General features: G+C 32.5%; 2 protein-coding genes across 4 annotated transcripts in view; one reads left to right on the plus strand and one right to left on the minus strand.

Annotated features, from left to right (window-relative positions):
- The window catches only part of LOC117927144 (pentatricopeptide repeat-containing protein At1g10910, chloroplastic), a 40,345-nt gene extending 29,439 nt beyond the window's left edge, over positions 1-10,906 (minus strand). For both annotated transcript variants that reach the window (XM_034846561.1, XM_034846560.1), the window contains exons 1-7: positions 10,574-10,906; positions 7,916-8,000; positions 6,976-7,239; positions 6,293-6,595; positions 3,606-3,710; positions 2,508-2,607; positions 1,539-1,858 (exon numbers count right to left, since the gene is read on the minus strand). In XM_034846561.1, coding sequence (XP_034702452.1) covers positions 1,539-1,858; positions 2,508-2,607; positions 3,606-3,710; positions 6,293-6,595; positions 6,976-7,239; positions 7,916-8,000; positions 10,574-10,854 — 1,458 coding nt within the window. In that variant the 5' untranslated portion in view covers positions 10,855-10,906. The remainder of the gene's footprint in view (positions 1-1,538; positions 1,859-2,507; positions 2,608-3,605; positions 3,711-6,292; positions 6,596-6,975; positions 7,240-7,915; positions 8,001-10,573) is intronic.
- Positions 10,907-15,597: 4,691 nt separating this feature from the next.
- On the plus strand, positions 15,598-18,168 carry LOC117926147 (RNA demethylase ALKBH9B-like). Of its 2 annotated transcripts, XM_034845228.1 has the most exons (7): positions 15,598-15,841; positions 16,205-16,672; positions 16,918-17,003; positions 17,088-17,398; positions 17,582-17,653; positions 17,736-18,041; positions 18,079-18,168. In XM_034845228.1, the coding sequence occupies exons 1-6, from the start codon at positions 15,676-15,678 to the stop codon at positions 18,004-18,006; spliced, it is 1,374 nt and encodes a 457-aa protein (XP_034701119.1). In that variant the 5' UTR covers positions 15,598-15,675; the 3' UTR covers positions 18,007-18,041; positions 18,079-18,168. The 2 variants fall into 2 exon arrangements, with proteins under 2 accessions (XP_034701119.1, XP_034701118.1); XM_034845227.1 differs by having other exon boundaries at positions 17,736-18,168.
- The last annotated feature ends 1,935 nt before the right edge of the window (positions 18,169-20,103 follow it).

Raw genomic sequence — 20,103 nt, forward strand, 5'->3', positions numbered from 1 at the left:
GGGGCAAGGGGGAGCACATGCAATATATCCAAGAAACTCCTCCATTTCCACCCCAATGCTTGCCACCTAAACCAGGCCTCAGAGGCATACTGTTTTCCAAGTTATTCTTGTTAATCATGATAGGTTTTGCCAGTGTCACTATCAGTGGAGTACTTTGAAGAAAGTTGGAGTTTAAGAAGCTATGTTATGTTATCCTCCTCATAGTGTCAGTTGATATATTTTTGGTAATTATGTTCGACTGGATCCCTTAAGTTTTACTGGATCATTAAGTCTGCAGGTGTATCAGTATTGAGCTGCTTCAGATTCTCCAATAGTGGCACTCTCTCAGATTGCTTTATTAACATCTAATTGTTTTCTAATTTGGTGGTTCTGTGGTGTAGTTAAAGAGCCCTGAAGGAAAAAACTTTCTTACTAATTAATGGAAAATCACAATAGCATAAGAAAATAAGGACAAGTTTGGGCTCAAAAAACCTGAGGAATCACTCAACCCTCTTTTGGAGGCTATGAGCTTTCTATTGAGAAACATGGAACAAACCAAGCTGGAAGACAAAATGGACATGGAGATTTTTTCCTTCATTAAAAACTGAAATTTCTCCTTAGTTAGGGCTGATTTATTTCCTAAATTAGCCTGATTGATTTTCCAGAGCTCTATAGTATATCTTCCCAGTTGTAATGTCCTTTTTCCTCACTTTTAATTACTTTAAATGTTGTGATTTAGACTAGATTTTAGTTGATCTCCTCTATACAATCCTGTTGTATATGTTATAATTTTCAACACAATAATTGAAGGAAATTCAGTTTATTTTTCCTCATGAGATAGAGAGGCCTGTTTTGGGTTTTGGGGTCTGGGTTGTTGTGCATCATCAACCTATTAGCCTTCATTGCTGATAGACCAACCAGCTTTCATTGCTGGCAAAGTTCAACGTATTTTCCAATGTTAGAGATCATGTCTGAGAAAACAGAGACCTCTGTGGAGTAGTCTTCAAGCCCTTCCAAGAGTCCCACAATCCACATCACTACACACAAAATTAATGGATAGAATTTTCTAAAATAGGCATAGTCCATGAAGTTCCTTATCAAAAGGTGAGGCAAGATAGGGCTACTTGGTGGCTCTAGGAGGGCACCAGACCAAATTGACCCTAAGTTCATCGCTTGGAATGCAGAGAGTCCCATGGTTATGTCCTACCTTATCAATTCCATGGAAGCCAACATTAGTCAATGTTATATCTTTTCTCAACAACTAAAGATTTGTGGAAAGCAGCGAAACTTACCTACTCCAACATGGTAAACAATGCTCAGTTGCATAACCTAAAGCACAAAATGCACAATACCAACCAAGGGAAACCTAACTATGACTGCCTACTAAAATGCCATGACTAAACTTTGGCAAGAGATAGATTTCTATCAAGACCAAGATTGGAAACAAGTAGAAAACAGTGTGAGATATAAACAAATTCTTGAGGAAGATGGGATCTTTAAAAATAAAAAAGTGCTTTGTTATTTGTCCTCCAGAAGTAATAAATTAAAGTTCAGAATACCTCCTCTGGTTGGTGGCCTTTGTTGTGCATGTCTTCCATGGTCCGATATGCAAGCAGATACAATTTCTCTTTGCAAAAATACTTGATTAAAATATGAAAGGTGTTCCAATCAGGACTAATCGCTAACTCATCCATTTTCCTCATCATTTGCATCACACTCTCCATTTCACCTGCTCTGCAGTAAGCACAGAGCATTGTGTTTAACATAACCAAGTCATATTTGTCATACGTGGCTTCGAAATCCCTAGCCAACTGCTTTGCCTCTTTCAACAGCCCACCTCGGCAAAATGCTGAAATCATGATACTGTAGCAATAGCCATCTGCAGGTAATGGGAAAGGTCAAGTAGCTCCAGCAAAGAAACTAAGAACGTACAACTTTCATACAAGGTAAAGGTAAAAAAATTAGCAAATGGACCTAAAATATAGTGAAACACAGCTCATAGAATTCAAAAACATAGTGATCACATCAAATCAAAATTCTCCATTATAGAACAAGGGTTAATGAGTCAACTGTTTTATAGTAGGCGGATGCTTCAAAACAACAAAATTACCATCTAAAGGACATTTCCAAGTTTCTATTTCTTGGACATCTAGGCAACAAAAACCTTGCAAACAAGCTAAAAATAGCAGAAACCACATAAAGGAAGTCAAAGAGTGGGGAACAACACTTTTGCATACAATGGCAGGTGAACAGAGATGCTAAGGACAACAATAGCTAGCAGACCAGCGGGCGTTAATTGATGGAGTGAGGACATTAAACGTGTTGAAAACCATACATATAAATTCAGTTATACTTTCTATCCATGTAAGAGAAGCCTTCTCAAATAAAAATAATAAATGATATAACTAGCTTGGTACTAAAAGCTAGGCATGCATTGTAGTGCATCATGCACTAGTAACAATACCAAACATAAACCAATTCTGGAGAGAATCTTGCTAAGACACTGAAACATCTGACAGAAAACATACCAGATTTCACTTGTTTTTTCTTCATTTCTTCAAAAATTGATTTAGCTTCGAGTATACGCCTAGACTTCGCAAGGCCATCCATCAATAAACAGTAAGGCATCTACAAGTTAAGTTGCATTCGATAAGCTACAGATGTACAGTTACAAGACAAGTTCAGAAGATAACTTAAACAGGCTATAGCTGCTCAAGCTTAAATAAATTGATATCAGCATGAGAGACCAAAAAAAAGTTAAGCCAACTTTTGGCTGGTATGATTACAATAAAGGTGTAGCTAAGCTCCTTGGTATGATAAGTCTGGAAAACACTGCCAAGTGGTATCAATTCAAAAAGCACAAGATTTTGTTAGAAGAATGAGGTATTCATGCTTCGTGCTCAAAAACCAACAAACAGGGTTATTCAAAAAGCACTTAGGGGTACTGGTACTAGGGCATCATGCTTTAAAACTTTTAGAAGAAGCTTAAGATCTTCTCATGAAGTAAACATAGAAGGATTTCTTAAGGAACTAAAATAAAACCTAACTGGTATCATTAACATTTAATGAAAATATGAAATTCAGAGAAATTAAACCCTAACCTAATTGCTGACATCACTTTACATGGACTCCAGAAAACGTTTACATTTCTCATCAAGCTTATTAGATGATTGTTACGGGTCAAATTCAAATGAAGTTGTGGGAAAATGTGAATTATGGTTGTAAATTAATGGCTTGTATTTTGCTGTGTATAGTAATTATGCTAGTTTAGGAGAGTTTGTTTGTAACAGTCAGAATTCCTAGAATTAGGTTAATTTAGTTAGTTTCCTATTTTGTTAGAATATCCCATAAATCATGGGATTTGGTATAGCCTAGTAATAGTTTCCTTTTCTATAGCTAGGATTTTTCTGTATAAAGCTAACACCAAATGTAGTTTTCTGAGATGAATGAAAATAAAATTATTCCACAATTCTGCTCTCTCAATTTACGTCAAAAGTCCCACAAAGGAGGACCAGCTAGTTCTAGAGGACATCCTCTAAACAGAAAATTATATCACTAACAAGCAGTGAGGTTGAAATTCTTAGCTAATTTCTACAAAGATAGAAGAGAAACTGCATTGGTTGTACCTCATCTTCTGCATAGCCCAAATCTTCCAGTTCAGCTAATAATTCTCTTGATTTTTCGAATAAGCCTCCTCTAACATATACCTTTAATAAAGTTGTTAAAATAACCTACAAAACAAGCAGTCTGAAGCTAAGGAAACATCATCTTTAAGATCTTCAAAACTACTTATTATGTCAAAAATAAATAAATAAAAGAAAGCATATCACATGAAACATTCAAAACAAAAGGTGACAGAAAATACAAGTCGAGAAAATCAATGATGGTTTACATCAAAACAAGAAAAAGAACAGCCAAGAGAACAGAATCTATGTGATATGCCCATGTTTTTCAACAGCTACGTGTTAATGTACGTTTAACTTTAGGCTTCAAACACTTCCCCTTGTATTATATCTTAAATCCCATAACATAAAAGGAAAGGTATCAACTCAACAAAGTAATGAAAGAAAAAAAATTACCCAAGAAAAGGATGTCCAGATTCAAATATCAGTAACCTAAATCAAGAAAAGAATATCTGAACAAATAAAATATATCTTTTCAACTGCAGCTGGTAAATATAGGGACAACAAGTGGTGTTTTCCGAAGCCACTTCTGAAAAACTTAGAAGTGTCAGGTATGACAATAAATAGGAAGAGAGAATACAGTAAAGGAACCTCACTCCCTAATCCCTAATTGATGACAATCTATATGCTTGCAGATTTCAAGTTCAGATATCTACTTGCTTTCAACAACTAAGCATCCTGCAAAATGTTAATTCTCTTTTTTGAATTCCTGATCAGAACAATTTACTGAAGCATGATCGTCTCTTCAATGCCCTTAACAATAGGGGCCTCCAAACATTGCCTTATTGGCTCAGTCTTATCACTAGGTCATGCAGACTTGCCTCATTTGTTAATATAGAAGAAAAGAGTGAAACATATAAGAGACTAACTACATTTATATCCCCAAATTCCCGTCTGAAGAATTTAATAGACATTCTACTTTCATCCAGAATTTCTATCATTAAAAAATTCACGCCTTACGGTTTTTAAGTCAAAAAATCCTGAAACTAGATTTCATGTTCGTATGCAAGCTCTATCACATGCCAATTTACAGATTTGAACCTCATTGCAGGTGCCTTCATAACTCCACTAGACCAGACACAAGTCCCCAAATTTAGTCTTAAATAATGACTTTGTGTAGAAGTACAAAGACTAGAATCTGAGTCTTTCTGAGCAATTTCAGCCTGTCAAGAGTAATATCTTTAATTCAATTAGGAGAATTAAAAAAAATTGCCTAACAATTTTTCTTCAGCCTCTACTTTTGACTCAGAGTAACTCACATATTTTCATCAGCACTCATTGGTCTACCTTCATCCTGAGACATGACAAATCCATATCATGGGGAACATTGTCAGAAATATCCTTACAAAACTTACAAGAGAAGAGGAAAGCTGGTCCCAATGTCCAAGCCCTAATTTGGGATAAAAATCGTAGCTAATGGAAAGACAATCACACCCCTTCATCTCAGTCTATAACTTGAAAAAGCTTCTATAGTAATAGAAATCTAAAGACCTTGGAGAGGTGCGATTGTCTTCTTTTTAAGTGTAATTACTTAAGAAACCATAGCTGTTTTTGACCAAGAACCTTTGTGTGATTGGCAAGGATTTCATTTCTTTTCCTCGGTCATCTTTAATCATTTCATCTCAGTCTATAACTTGAAAAAGCTTCTATAGTAATAGAAATCTAAAGACCTTACATTAGATTTGTTATCAGAGTCCATAAACAGTGTATGGCAACTAGAAGAGGATTGTCAAGGATTTCATTTTCTTTCTTCACTCTTCAGACATCTTTAATCCTTTCATCTCATTCTATAACTCAAAAAAACTTTTATAGCACTAAAAATCTAAAGACTTTGCATTAGATTTGTTATCACAGCCCATAAACAGCACTATGGCAGTTAGAAGAGGTTGGAATTTCAGCCCATGGGTTGCACCAGCTTTGATCACACCTAAAATGGATGGTAGTTGGCATATACATAACGATAGTCATGCAATAAACAAGATTACAATCAAATACATGTTTTCGATTCATAAGCTTGATAATATGTTAGACTGGCAGATTCTACAACCTCTTTTGAAGGTTTACTTAAAGAATAGATATTGCCAACTTAGAATGAGGAGCAGGGATATGAGTGGCTGATCATGGATAATCTTTCACAAGAAAATGAAAAAGACTGGTTTCAATGCCCAAGCCTTAATTTGGGATATCAATGATGATTAAGTTCTTCTTGGGATTTACCATAATTAGTTTAGGCTAAGTTGTTTGTTAGTGGTTTACTTTCTTTTAATTTTAAATAGTGTTTCCTTCGTATATCCATTCTCCTTGTTGTCAGGACAAATAAGGAATTAGGAAAATTATTCTATTAGGGAAAACAACCATAAAAGTCTACCTGCTCATACCATAAATGTCTGATCAAAAAATAAAAAATAAAAATCATTATGCACTGCTCATTCCAAGTCCACCTGCAATTGTGGATAGGAAGACTAATACCAACACTTAAAAACATGAAATGCACACTCAGCTACCTCAATCCACTACAATCATAAACAAATTTGACTACATACTAGAAAAACCTTAACATCTAATGGTAGGTTTTTTCCCCTCATAGATAAAACCTTAGCATGTAGTGGTAAGATAACATGAAAACAAACCTTATTCGGTACTAACCCTGCAGATTTCATGTCTTGAACCAACATGTCAGCCTTTTTATAGTCTCCATCTGCTGAATAAGCATTGAGCAAAGAGCTATAATGGAAAACATTAGGCAAATGACCTTCATCCTTCATCTGGTTAAAATAGTTCTCTGCTTCCTTGCAACGATTGTTTGATGCACACACAGCCAGAAGTGTTCCATAAATTACACTGTCCATGGGCAGTCTGCTACGTTCCATCTCCTGAACTAGCTCTAATGCCTTAGAGTAGCCATGTTTGACTTTCATACAGCCTGCAAGTAGCTAAGCAAAGAAAAGACAGTAACAGATGAGGTCCACCAAAGCACCAATTAGAAAAAAGAAATTGTACATTGCATGAACACTACCTCCAATAAATTCAGGTATCCATAAACTACATACTAATAAAATAGTCCCAATTTTCCCCATCACATTTAACATGCGTCTATTTTGCTTCCCCAACTATTTAAATATGCATATCTTATTTATCAGCTGAACATAGAAAACAAGATCAGTTTAAGATTAATATGTCCTCATGTCTATCCTTTTATCACAATCATTCTGATTTTGGTGGCTACTATATGTTGGAATATTACATGACCAACTGCTTTTTCAAACTATGAAAATTGAAATGATGAAATATGAATTAAGGGCATGCTGCATACCGTACTATATGTGACAGCATCCGGTCTTAGACCATCCTGCTTCATCTGATGAAACAATTTGAGGCTGTTCTCAAACTTCCCATTCCTGATCAGACAACTAAGAACAGAATTACAGACAGAGACATTATTTCTGACTGATTCATCTTGTATGCTATTATATATTTCTAGTGCCTTTATGGGATTGAGGCTCTTTCCCATGAACTTTATGTAAGTGCTATAAGATGAAAAGGTGATCTTTTCATGCTTCTGCATCCAATCAAAGAGCTGCAATAATCCAAACATGCAAATAATCCCACAATCAGAAGCACTCAACTAGTCAACTATTTCTATAAGAAAGTTTATCACTTGTTAAAATCAAAATGACCATAGTAACATATTCTCTACAGAAAAAACAGCAAAACATAAAAGTTATCAAAAGAAAAATCCAATGTAATTTATATTGTAGAAGTGAATGGAGATGTTTGCACATATGAATATCTCTGACCAAAATCATTCAAGGGGACAGGATTCTTATATCAGTAATATATCAAAATGAAAGTTTCTTCCATGTCTCAAATGCCTCAAAATTTTTCTCAGTTCAACTAAACTGTTGCAAAAACCTCAACTTATCCCAAAAGCATTTGTATATTAAACATCCAAGAAATTTAATTTAAGTTTACTGAACAAATTGCACAAAAAAGAGTTAGAATCTGCATAAAAAAATTAAAAAAAAAAAAAAAAGAACCTTCAATTAAAAACCACAAAAAAAAATGATAGCATAAATCTTATAAGCAAATAATTAAAAAAAAAATAACTTGAAGAAACTTCTGACAAGATATTCATACCATTAGATAATAAAATGTAAATGCACACCTAAAGATTTGGAAATAATTCATACATCAACAACTATAAGTATTAATAATTAGCATGTCAGAGGGATGCAATTTTGAAGTTGTAGCACCTGAGAGAGATCCTGCCACCTGCATAGCTTCCCAAAATGACGCAAAATGACATTCAAGTCTTGCACCTTCAACATGTCTCCTAACCTGTAAAACAGTAAGTTCTATCAGATACCCCAAGCTTGTTAGATGCCTTTTAGTAATTAGCATATTACTGTTCTTTCACATTTAACTAGATGACATGCATAAAGAGCCTGTGAAAACCTCTTACTATTTAATTCATTCACAAAAGCTAGCTTGGCATATTATTTTGACAGGGCCTTTTAAGCAGGTCAGGTGCTGACATAAGCACCATGTAGAAAATTGGCAGGAGCACCATCTGCCGCCATCATCAGGGTAAATTTGTATTCATCTTTAACCTGGTGAAGTTTCATCTGATTCAGACTTTTGAAGCTAGCATTAAAACCATATCTTATGTGGCAGCAAGATGGGCTCCCTTTTCTTAGATCTGGGATTTCATGTTGTTGAGCGCTCCTTGTTGCAACCAAGATAGGTATAGCAGGAAAATGGCCACAAATGTGGACTTGAAGGGTTCCGTGTCTGAACACCATGCAATTAGACAATGTTTTCTATATCAGCTAGTCTACAGGATTTGCTGGCACCCCATTTTTCCCATCAGTAATTTGCCATGGAGCTACCTGACTTTTTTCCATGCTTTATTTCCTGTTTGAGTACTGTCCATCCTTTGTTTTCGATCTCTATGGTACCTGAACTGGGGTGTCCCCTCTGTTGTAACTGTATGTACCCTAGTACCCAGCCTCTGCCATTGAGAGTGATCCCATTACTATTTCACCTTCCATCAATCTTTCCTCCCTGTAGCAGGTTCAAAACTTCACCAATAGTCCAACAATTTACATATAGCATCACCAGATCCTTAAATTATTCTGAAACCTTGTCTGTGACTCCAGAAATGAAGAAAATGATTGGCAATGTTAGCAAGAGGTGCAGCCTTTATCTGTTGGATTCTCTACCTCTTCTAAGCCCTTCAGTCAGATGGTCATGTTTACTGCTGTGGATCAGTACTTCAGATTGAATATTTGTGAGACCAGCCTTTTCTTTCACTACAAAATGTCTCTTTCCTACCTTATGCTTTTCAGTTTTATTCTGAGAAATGTGAATGTCCTAAACATACATCCTGTTGTTATCCACTTAATCCGAACAATACCACTGCATACTTTACTTGAATTCACTCTAGTGTTTATGATCTGCACAAACACTATGTTTTTATATATAATTAGATAGTTATTTTCATTGATGGACTTTCTTGTGTTGCATGGATATCTCCATCGTGTAAAAAAAGGTCAAGCTCTTCCCTGTTTGAAATGCTTTCAAACAAATGGTATAAAATCATTTTGATGCAACCATTATCATAATTAGGTCTAATAATACCATCGAGTAATGGTCTCTGCTTCTTGATCCTATATCAATGGTTACAGTTAGTCCATAAATTTGCTTCTGTTGAGACCTCCAACCACTGTTTATCTTCAAGCAAAACAACATTATAGCAGAAGAATTGACACTTGTTAAGGTTGTTCAACTTCAATGCTTTTCAATGCATGTACCAAAATGCTCTTGGAAAGCTATAATTCACTTAGTTGGTCAATCACCCACCTTTCAAAACACTAAGAAAGAAGCAGAGCTAGATACACATCCTGAGGGAAAGAAAACTATGGCTTAAAAGTGAGGGTTTTGGTGAAAACATGGCCGATGGGTCCATAGAGAGCTAAATAATAATTGTAAAATCCAGTTGAGACCTTAGTCTAATTCACGGATCATTTAGAGGCTCCACAAAAATGTCCAAAAGCTAAATACACAACTCTATACATCAAACAGATAAATATAAAAAATTAAAAATTAAAAATATATATATATATAATTCGCCCACCAATGACAAAATGCAGTTGAGACTTCAATCAACAATTCATAGGTCATTTAGCAACTAAATAGAAAATTTCCAAAAATTAAATAAACAATTTCATATGTCAAAAGCAAAAACACAAAGATGCTCTAAATGCATGCAAAGTCAAGCAATGTTGGAGAAAACTTCAAAAAGGACTCCAATTCAACAATTCATGGATCATTGAGAACTTGATAAATAGATCCAAATAATTAAGTAGAAAATATCGTACATAAAATTTCATTAACATCAAGACGGTAACCAATTCCACCACTAATTAAAAATCCCTTTGCGATTCCAATTCATATATCAAAAACCCATTTGAGATTTCAATTCAAAAATTCATGGGTCATTTAACAATTATGCTTTAAATAAATGACAATCAAGCAACAGCCTAGAGAATTTCATATATGGAATAAGCAAATGAAATTAAATAGAAAATTTCACGCACCAAACACACAAACATAGAGATATCCCAATATCGCCACTAGTTACAAAACCCAGTAGAAATTTCAACTCCAAAATCCAATGTTCATTCAACAAAGATGCTTTAAATGCATGAAAATCAAGCAACACTCCAGAAAATTTCACACAAAAAAATACAAGGAAAAAAACCCCCACTTGAGATTCCAGTTCAACAATTCATGGGTCACCCAACGATTATGCTCTAAGTGCGTGAACATCAAGAAACAGTCCCAAAAAATTCATACACGAAACAAACACATTAAAGAAATGAAAAGATGAAAATGGGTGAAACAAGAACCTTGCAAGAGCTGAACCCAAATCAGATGACTGCTGCACTTCAAGAATAGCAGATTGACGCGCTTTGTAGGCAACCGAATGATACCTTTTTCTTGGTGTCACAGAAACATGGGTTGGTTCAATTTGCGACTCCTTGTGGAGAGGAGGAGTTGCAGAGGTGAGGTGAGAGCACTTCGCTCTGGTAGTGGAAGGCAGTGGAGAAGAAGGAGAGGAAAGGGAAGGCAAGGGTGACAGGCGGGTGATGACTTGCTTAAACCCACCACCCAATACAGAAATCTCCATTGCTCTGTATTCTGTGGAATGCAGAGCGAGGAAAAGAGCTTTGTTTTCTTGATAGAGAGAGGAATGGGAATGATTTTTTTTTTTTTCCTACATTTTTTTAAAAGCAATTTATTACCAATAATTTTATCATCAAAATAAAAAATAAATAAATAAAAACTAAAAAGAAATAGTTTAATTGTTTATAAGTAAAAATTCTAAAATGAGAAATTATTTATTTGATACGATTTGTAGTTAATTTAAATTATTCACATTTAAAAATATTAAAATTTTTGCTTAATTTTACTTATTGTATATGAATTTGATAGAATTTGTACATTTTTCTAATAGAAAATTTTTTTAATTTATAAGTTAACACCATATCTTAATTTTTGCATAGCACTTGAGGAGGTTAGATAGTATTGGGAAAAAAATCATATATTAAATCGAATGTGAAGAAGTACAATTATAAAATTTGGAAGATAATTAAATTTTTTGTTTTTCTTTTTTTTTTAAATGAGATCTATGGTGAAAAAAAGTAAAATTACAACATTGTCCTCAAAATAACAAAAAGGTCCTCACTATGATGTCATTTTGTTTTTGTTTTCCTTTTCTACTATTTTTTTTCTTTTCACTATCATATTCTTCCTCATTTACAACAGAGGAAGGAGTAGGATTATTGGTACAATATGGAACTTTTAAAATATTGTTTTTTGGCTATGTTTTACTTGACATAGGGATGTTTGGATAGAAGAATGTTGGAAGGAGGTATCAAGGATTCAAGATAGTTGAAGGCATATTAGAAGGTTATTTGAAGATTGAAAGTTGATTTGGCAGGACTTATATCAATGTCTGAGCCTTATTTCCATGAATGTTGAAGTGATGAATAAGTTGCCATAGAAGATCTCAAAGAAAGGGACTTTCTTAATCAAGTCTTTTTAGAAGTTCTTGTCACCTCACCAAATGTCATCTTTCCAAATCAAATATATTTTGATTCTAAGGGCTTCTTCTAAAAATCTTTTATGTAGATGGCCAAGAACATTCTTTACAACATACTAACTCCTAAAGAGAATTGCGTATCTTATTTTCAACTTTGTTGTCTTATCTTTGTCGTAGTCATATCTCAAACTCTACGTGAAACTCTTTCACATCTTCTTCAACCTAAATAAAGAGCCATATAACTTTAACTTTTCAAGTTCATCAATCAAATAACTAAGTCAAATTATTTCATGCTTTTAAAGTTTAATTGGAAATCGAGATGCTCAGATTGATCGATTTAAATGAAAGTTCATTCCAATTATTTGTGCTAAAGTTTTGAAAATACAATTGTTATGAAATTTCAACTGCAAGTTATGTGCCTTAAGAAGATTTCAAGGTTGGAATCCATAAGTTCTGGTGAGTTTCAATAGGGACATACATTGACAACTTAGGCTCCTTATATGGAGGATAGGGTTGTGAGTAAAAATGCTCAAGAAGGAAGCATAAGCAAGTGTAGTTAGGAGGTGTCTAGAAGATTAGATTGGTAAGCCTAGTTTTTTAATCTTATTTCCAATAATGGATTGGTCATAACCTTGAGTAGGCCTATGGTTTTGATCTTATGGAAGAAGACTTCAATGTAGATCTTTGTGTTCCTATATGCTTATCTCTCTCATTCTTTGATCACATGATTAGCATCATCACCACACATTTAAGTAGCTAAGAATCTAGAATTGTTTTTAATTTGGATAATATTAAATTGGTTCTTTTATAAGACATTTATAAGAAGATTAATTCCAAGTAAAATTAAGATGAACCAAATTGAGTGCATAGAAAAAGAGCCTAAGGGTTCTTAAAAGCACACATCAAGTAGAACATTTTCAAAGCCAATGTATCCTAACTTTAAAAATCCCTAAATTCCAACTTTCTTGTTTTTAATTTTTTTTGTCCATCAATTCTTCTACACAGGTGAAATATACAATCAATATAGTAAATATGTGGGCATGGCATATGCAAAACTTCTTCTATCCCATCTTTGAAGAACTTTCTTGTTTTTAATTTTTTGTCCATCAATTCTTCTACATAGGTGAAATATACAATCAATATGGTAAATATGTGGGCATGGCATCTGCAAAACTTCTTCTATACCATCTTCGAACTTTTCGAAGCATATCAAACATTAATCATGGAGTTTCATCTTCACCTTCTCCAACGTATCAATTGATGATTTAGTTGTAGACACAATAATGACAACATTCTCCTCCATTGACACCTTAATGGTGGTGGCAAGTGCTTCATTATCAACCTCTTCAATTATAAGCTCCATAACTTGTCCATTTGCATAGGTGATAACATTTGCAATGATGATAAAGATTGACCTCACATTGGGCATGGTCATGGAACAAGTCAATGTTGCGATTTTGTGTATAATTAATCAATTGCATAAGTGAGGGATTCTTGTGATCTAAGTATTCAATAAATGATTGAGTCAGTCATTAGGATTATCTGAAATTGATTCCTCATAGTGCATATTGACTATGTGTTTGCTCGATGCATGAATCTTTACTTATTTTCTTTTGGAATCAAAATTTTGCCTTCTTCATTAAAATTTTTGTTTTTCCAAGTAATTAAAATGAATAAATTCTTTTTTCTAAAGAAAACAAATATATATATAAATGAAATAATGTCCTATTTGATATACAGGTGTAGACCTTAATTTTATCCCTGATACACTAAATCTCATTTTATTTATTTTATTTTTGCTCTCTCATCTTGTGATCCCTATGATGCGCACTGAGGACCCTTTTACTTAGTTATTCATTGTTCCTTGTTGGTTTGTATTTGCTCAACTCATTATTGATTTTTTAGTCATATTTTGGAGACTATTAGGGAGGTTATTTCGGGTGCTAATGTTTATGAAAAAAAATTATATATATATAATACATAATTTTTATTTCAAATTTGTAATTAAAAAAATAAAGGGAAAAGTTTGTTTGGTAACATGATTTTGAAAAAAAAAAAACTAAAATTTGTAAAATTCAAATTTAAGATATTTATCTAAAAATAGTTAAGATGCCATGCACTATTTTATTAAAAGTATAAGTAGTATCTTTAAATGAATAGGAACTTCTTTTCTGGATTTGGTAATAATTTTTACTTGAAAGTGTATAAAACTATAATCCTCCTATTAACAAATATCTAATTGTATACCAAACTTTTAATGAATATGACTACACTTGATGTTCAAACAATTAAAAATAAAATAAAATAAATAATGAAAAGAAGGGAAGATAGGCTTTTTGACATATTTTACAATTTTTTTTTTTAAAAAAAATCTTTTAAGGATTTGGTTGTAAAACATTTCACTTTTTAATACATAGTTTTAGATATTTTTAATTGTTTTTCATGGTAGTAAATAAACCGAATTTTTTTATATTTGAGTTTTGAAAAAAAAAGATTAATTAAGATTCTTAAAAATTATTTTTTATAACTATATATTGAATAAAAAAAGAATTTAAAAATAGGATTCCTAATATATTGAATAAAAAAAATATTAAAAAAATAGGATTTCTAATACATTTTAATTTCTTTCTATTTTTTATATGGTACTCCAACGTGGTTTTTCCATGCAATAAAAAAATTAACAAAATAATAATCTTGAAACTTTTTATATTTAAAAAACAAAAAAAAAAACTTGAAAATTTTAAGGATAAATTATGTAAATATGTATAGTCTAAACATGGATGATAAGTGTATTTTGATGAAAATAATTTTCATTTCATGGAGGCCTAACTCACGTTACTTGAAAATACCCTTATATGTGTTTTAGTTTTATAGTCTTAAGTAATGTTTGGTTGTCATGATAAGATATAATAAAATTTATATATTGTAAAATATTATATTTCATTGGATATGATATGTATATCTTAATATATGATTTCTAATGGGATATAATATTTTTTAATATACATATCATGTGAATATGATATTTTAATTTTATATTGTGTTATTTAATATATAAAAAGAATTTATATATCATATATTAATATTATTTTATAAATATTTTTTTAGTTTTTCTTTTTTAATCATAAATTTAATTTATAATAAAAAAATTATTTTATAAAATGAGCATATTAAAAAATAAAAAATAAACATATGTATATCTCATATATTAGTACGGGATTAATATATCTCGTATGAAAATGATAAAAAGATGAGAGTGAATAATATATCTTATCACTTATCGTATTACATGTTTTATCGAATATAGGATAACTTATCATATCTCATTACTAACAAATATGAGATAAGATTAAAAACTCATCTCTCGTCTTATCATGTTATATCCAACCAAATTGGTTGGAGTTAAAGACTTTTAACCCCCAAGCAAAACTAGTTTTTTATTTTGGTTTTCGGATTTTGGTATTTAAATTTAATTGGAATTCTACTCAGATAATGCAAGAGTCTCCAATAAAATAGTTTTTTTAAATTTTCATTTAATTTATTATTATTTTTTAATAAATGCCATGTAATTAATTGTTTAAATATTATTTAGTTTGATAATTCTAAAAAAAAAAAATTGTCCTTAAGCAAAAACGTTTATTCCCTTCTATATCTGGAATATTGATTTTAAAAAAATAAAAATAAAAAATAAAAAATAAAAATAAAAACCTAGTATTACTGCTATTGCAGCATAAAAATAATAGATTACGTGTCCGAAAAGCTTCCAAAAATCTAACCAAGTGTGGTTTGTGAGCAATAGGATTTCCAAACCCTATATATATTTTCAAAGACGCTCACTTTTCCACCGGAGCTTTTCTGTCTGGTTTCGGCGCTTGTTTGCTTTCTGTGGGCTCTCTAGTGGAAGTCATGACTGGGAGTATGGCCGAGAAACGGTCCGACGCTGTCTGCGGGGATGGATTGATGGGGCTGCTGGAGAAGTTGGATCATTCGGAAATACTGGAGGTTTTGTCCGGAGGGTTTTGCAAAAACTGTGAAGCTGTTTTGGAAGACCGCGTACGCGCTTTGATGAATAGTAAGCGACCCTCTTCTTCTCTTTCTCATTTGTTTTCTAGGGTTCGGTTGGATTCTTATTTTTTTTGTCTGGTTGCATGTTTTCCCCGGTGGATTATTATTGTTTTTCTTCAAGGTTTTGTTTGGTTGCATGTTTTCCTCTGTTTTTCCTGCGATTCCCAGGTAACCGAACGGGACATGGGGAAAATTTGTTTATGCATGATCCAGTGGAATTAGGGTTTAAGGGTAGGGTTTAAGAGGAGGAATTTGACTTGTGTTTTTGTTTCTATATCCTTTTCTTTCCAAATTTTAATTAGATTTATTTTCCCTTTCTGTTTGTGTTATTCAAAATCCTAAAACGTGAGATTTTCTTTGCCTGTTGCAGAAAAATTCACTGAAATATCCTTATCCAATGTCAAAACTGAAAGTTCAAGCTTTTCTTCTCCCACCAAGAACGGTTCAGAGACATCTTCTTGGGGCCCTATCCGAACTCCTGAATCCGTTTCTTCAGTGGGGCGTAAGGAGGCTGTTTCTTCTTCATCGCCTGTATCGGTTAGCAGTAAACCACACTTATCTGACTATTCCAAGGTGGAGATACTGCTGAATGATGGACTCGGTGGGAATTCCTCTGTGATTGACACTGGCTTATCAGAGGAAGAAAAGGAACAAATTCGGCTTTCACAGATTGGTAGGAAGAAAGATTTTGTTCACATTGAGAGGATAGATGGAAGAACAATGAATGTGATTCAAGGGCTTGAGCTTCACACTCGAGTCTTTAATTCTGAGGAACAAAAGAAGATTGTGGAATGTGTCTACAATTTGCAGCGTATGGGCCAAAAGGGAATGCTAAGAGGTATCCAATGGAATCTTTCTTTTGTCATTTTCAATTCTATTCAATGATGGGCTATTTTCAAAGTTTGAAATCGTTCTCTAAGTATAGAACTGAGGGTGATTTCATTAAGCTGAAGTCATAATTAGCATAAGGGTATCATTGATTTTTAGGCATTTGATTTCTATATTTCAGTGGATGAATTCAGATTTTCTTAATTGAAAAGTAAAATTAAATTGAATTAACATCTTATTGTGAATCTTTTGCAGAACGAACTTATTCCGAACCAAAAAAATGGATGCGTGGAAAGGGACGCGTGACGATTCAATTTGGCTGCTGCTACAATTATGCAGTGGTAATGTTTGGATCCATGCCCTATCTTTTTGTTTGTTATCAATCCTCTATTGTATATTAATATGGATTGTCCCGTACTTTTCAGGACAAAAATGGTAATCCTCCAGGTATCATTAGGGAAGAAGAAGTCGATCCCTTACCTCCTCTGTTCAAGCAAATGATTAAGAGGATGGTGAAATGGCACATCCTACCACCAACCTGTGTCCCCAACAGCTGCATCGTGAATATCTATGATGAAGGGGATTGCATTCCTCCGCACATCGATCATCATGACTTTCTGCGACCTTTTTGCACTGTCTCATTCTTGACCGAGTGCAATATTCTTTTCGGTTCTAGCTTGAAGATTCTGGATGCAGGAGAATTCTCAGGCCCTGTTTCTATCTCTTTGCCCAAAGGGTATTTTTGTTGCCAAATCCTCTTTCATTTATTTTTTTCCTTTCCTTGAATTGTCTTTGTTATTTTACATTGTAATCGGTTCTTGTAGTGAGCAAAGAATTGGAAAGTTGGGTTGAGAGTTGTCTAAACCATCTTTCCCTTTTATGATGGGGTTCTCATATTTTGCTCATTTACACCCTGCAGATCAGTCTTGATTCTAAATGGGAATGGAGCGGATGTGGCTAAACATTGTGTACCTGCTGTACCAGCGAAGAGGTACTTATCTTCTTCCCTGAATTAATCTTTTTCATGTCTGTTCTTTCCATAATCACTTCTCTTACAATTTCTTGTGTTGCAGGATCTCCATTACATTCAGGAAAATGGACGAGAGCAGGCTCCCATACAAGTATTCACCTGACCCAGAGCTCCTAAATGTCAGGCCTCTAGCACATCGGCCTTTGATAAATACACCTTTACAACAGCAGAAGAACACAGTCATCCGACATGAATCCAGGATTTCCCAGCAGAGTAGCAGTTCCCCTCACCTTGATAAGGATGATTTTCCTCCTCTTGGTGCCTGGAAGTCTGATAGCAGGAAAAGAGGCAACAAAAATGGGTTGAGGCAATGAGCTTTTCCACTGGAACTTGTATCATGCAGTTTTGCTTCACTTTCCTTTTCTTAGGCAATTAGGTGTACTTCATTCAACTTCATTCAACCAATAACTTAGAACTTGTTTTAACTTGTTATTTACTGAAATCAATGAAGGGAATACTTTATTGTTGTTGACTAACTTTGCTGCCATGGGGACTATGTGATTGAAACTATGATTTTTTTTTTTTTTTTTTTTTTTACCCTTTATCAAAGATTAAGCTATGTTTGGTTTTCGGAAAATTTGAGGGAAAATGCAAAGGAAAGAAAATAGAGAATAAATGTAAAAGGAAAGAAAAAGTGAAGTAAAATAAAAAATAGAGTTAAAGATGATAAATTATTTTTATTTACTACTTTAAACTCATTTTATTTATTTTAACTCATTAATATAAATATTAAATAATTTTAAAATACATTAGTTTTTAACTAATTTTAATTATATTTAATATTCTTTGGAATATTTTATAGGATAGCTAAACATGATAAAATAATTTTTCTTAGCATATTTTTTCTTTCCTTTGTACTTTCCATAAACCAAACATAAAGGGTTTTTTTTGGCAACATTTCAGAGAATAGTTTTCCGTTCTAAAAAAAACAGAAAAACAAGAAAATATGTTTAACAATCAAAACTGTTTTTTCTATTTTTTGTTTTTATGAATAGAAAATATTGTATTTTTAGAAAATATTTTTAATTGTTTAATGATTAAAAATAAAGTACAAAATATAAAAATTATTTTTAAAACATATTTAAAAATATTAAAAACATTCTCAAACAAACTTTTATTTTACAAAACATCATATAATAATTTTAAAAATTTGTTTTCAAAACAATATTTTAATTTTTTTTTTTTTTTAAAACAGTTATCAAATATGACCTAAGGAACACATAAAAAAATTAAGTAAAATAATTTTTTTAGTTGGATGTGAAAATAAAATGTTAAAAAAAAGAAAGAAAGGAAAATATGAAGAAAAAAAAATTAAAAAGTGTATCTCTTTGCCATTTATTTTTAATATTTTTTCCTTCTTTTTTTAAATAATAGAATGAAAATTTTTTAAATTTTTTTTTTTCTTATATATATATATATATATATATATATTATTATTATTATTTTCCTCAGTACTTTTTAGAAACCAAACATAGTAATTATAAATGAAGAATTAAAGAAAATTTTAAGACCTGTTTGGCAACTATTTTTTAAAATAGTTCTTGAAAATAGTTTTTGAGAATAACTTTTAAAAATTGTTTTTTGATGTTTTATAAAATAAAACTCTAATCTATTTTCAATATTTTTAAAAATGATTTTGTGGACCCATATTTTTGCACAATGCATTTTTACTCGATGACGTGACTCGCTTTTTATTTATTTAGTGAAAAATATGATTTTTAGAAAAGACTTAGAGTCGTCATTTATTTTTGTTTTATTTTTAAAGGATAACAAAATAAGAAAGAAAATCATAAGTGTGACTCCCTATTTGGAAAAAACAGTTTATGGAAAACCAAAGTCGAGTCTGGGGCCAGGTTACTTATTGGAAAGGTACGATGGTGAGCTATAGCACCCCTCTAAACTCGTATACATACAGTCCCTACTAAACGATGTGAGACAAGTATGACAATTGATAAAGAAATCAATAGATACCAATGAAATGATCAAATAATAAAATAAATGATGTATGAGAATAAGCAAAGTGGGAGTGAGATTGTACATTAACAGCAAGTCATAGTGTTCTATCATGAAACAAAGTTAATGCACAATAATGAATACAAAATATATCTGTGGACCCCGCATTTCGGCTCATTCATTTTCCACTCGATGGCGAACTTGATTTTATGAAAATGATTTTATTCATTAAGAAAATGACTTGGAGTCGCCACTTATTTTTGTTTTATTGTTAAAGGGGAAACAAAATAAGAAAGAAAACCCTAAGTGCAACTCCTTATTTTTGGAAAATGTAGTCTGTGAAAAATTGGATTGGGTTCGAGGGTCAGGTTACTCATCGGGAAGGTACAGTAAAGACCGTAGCACCCATCTAAGTCCCTAAAAACGAGTCCCTACTAATAAAATGAAGCTGACGTGGT

Source organism: Vitis riparia, chromosome 12 (assembly GCF_004353265.1).
Source record: "Vitis riparia cultivar Riparia Gloire de Montpellier isolate 1030 chromosome 12, EGFV_Vit.rip_1.0, whole genome shotgun sequence".
In the NCBI taxonomy this organism is placed as follows: Eukaryota; Viridiplantae; Streptophyta; class Magnoliopsida; order Vitales; family Vitaceae; genus Vitis; species Vitis riparia.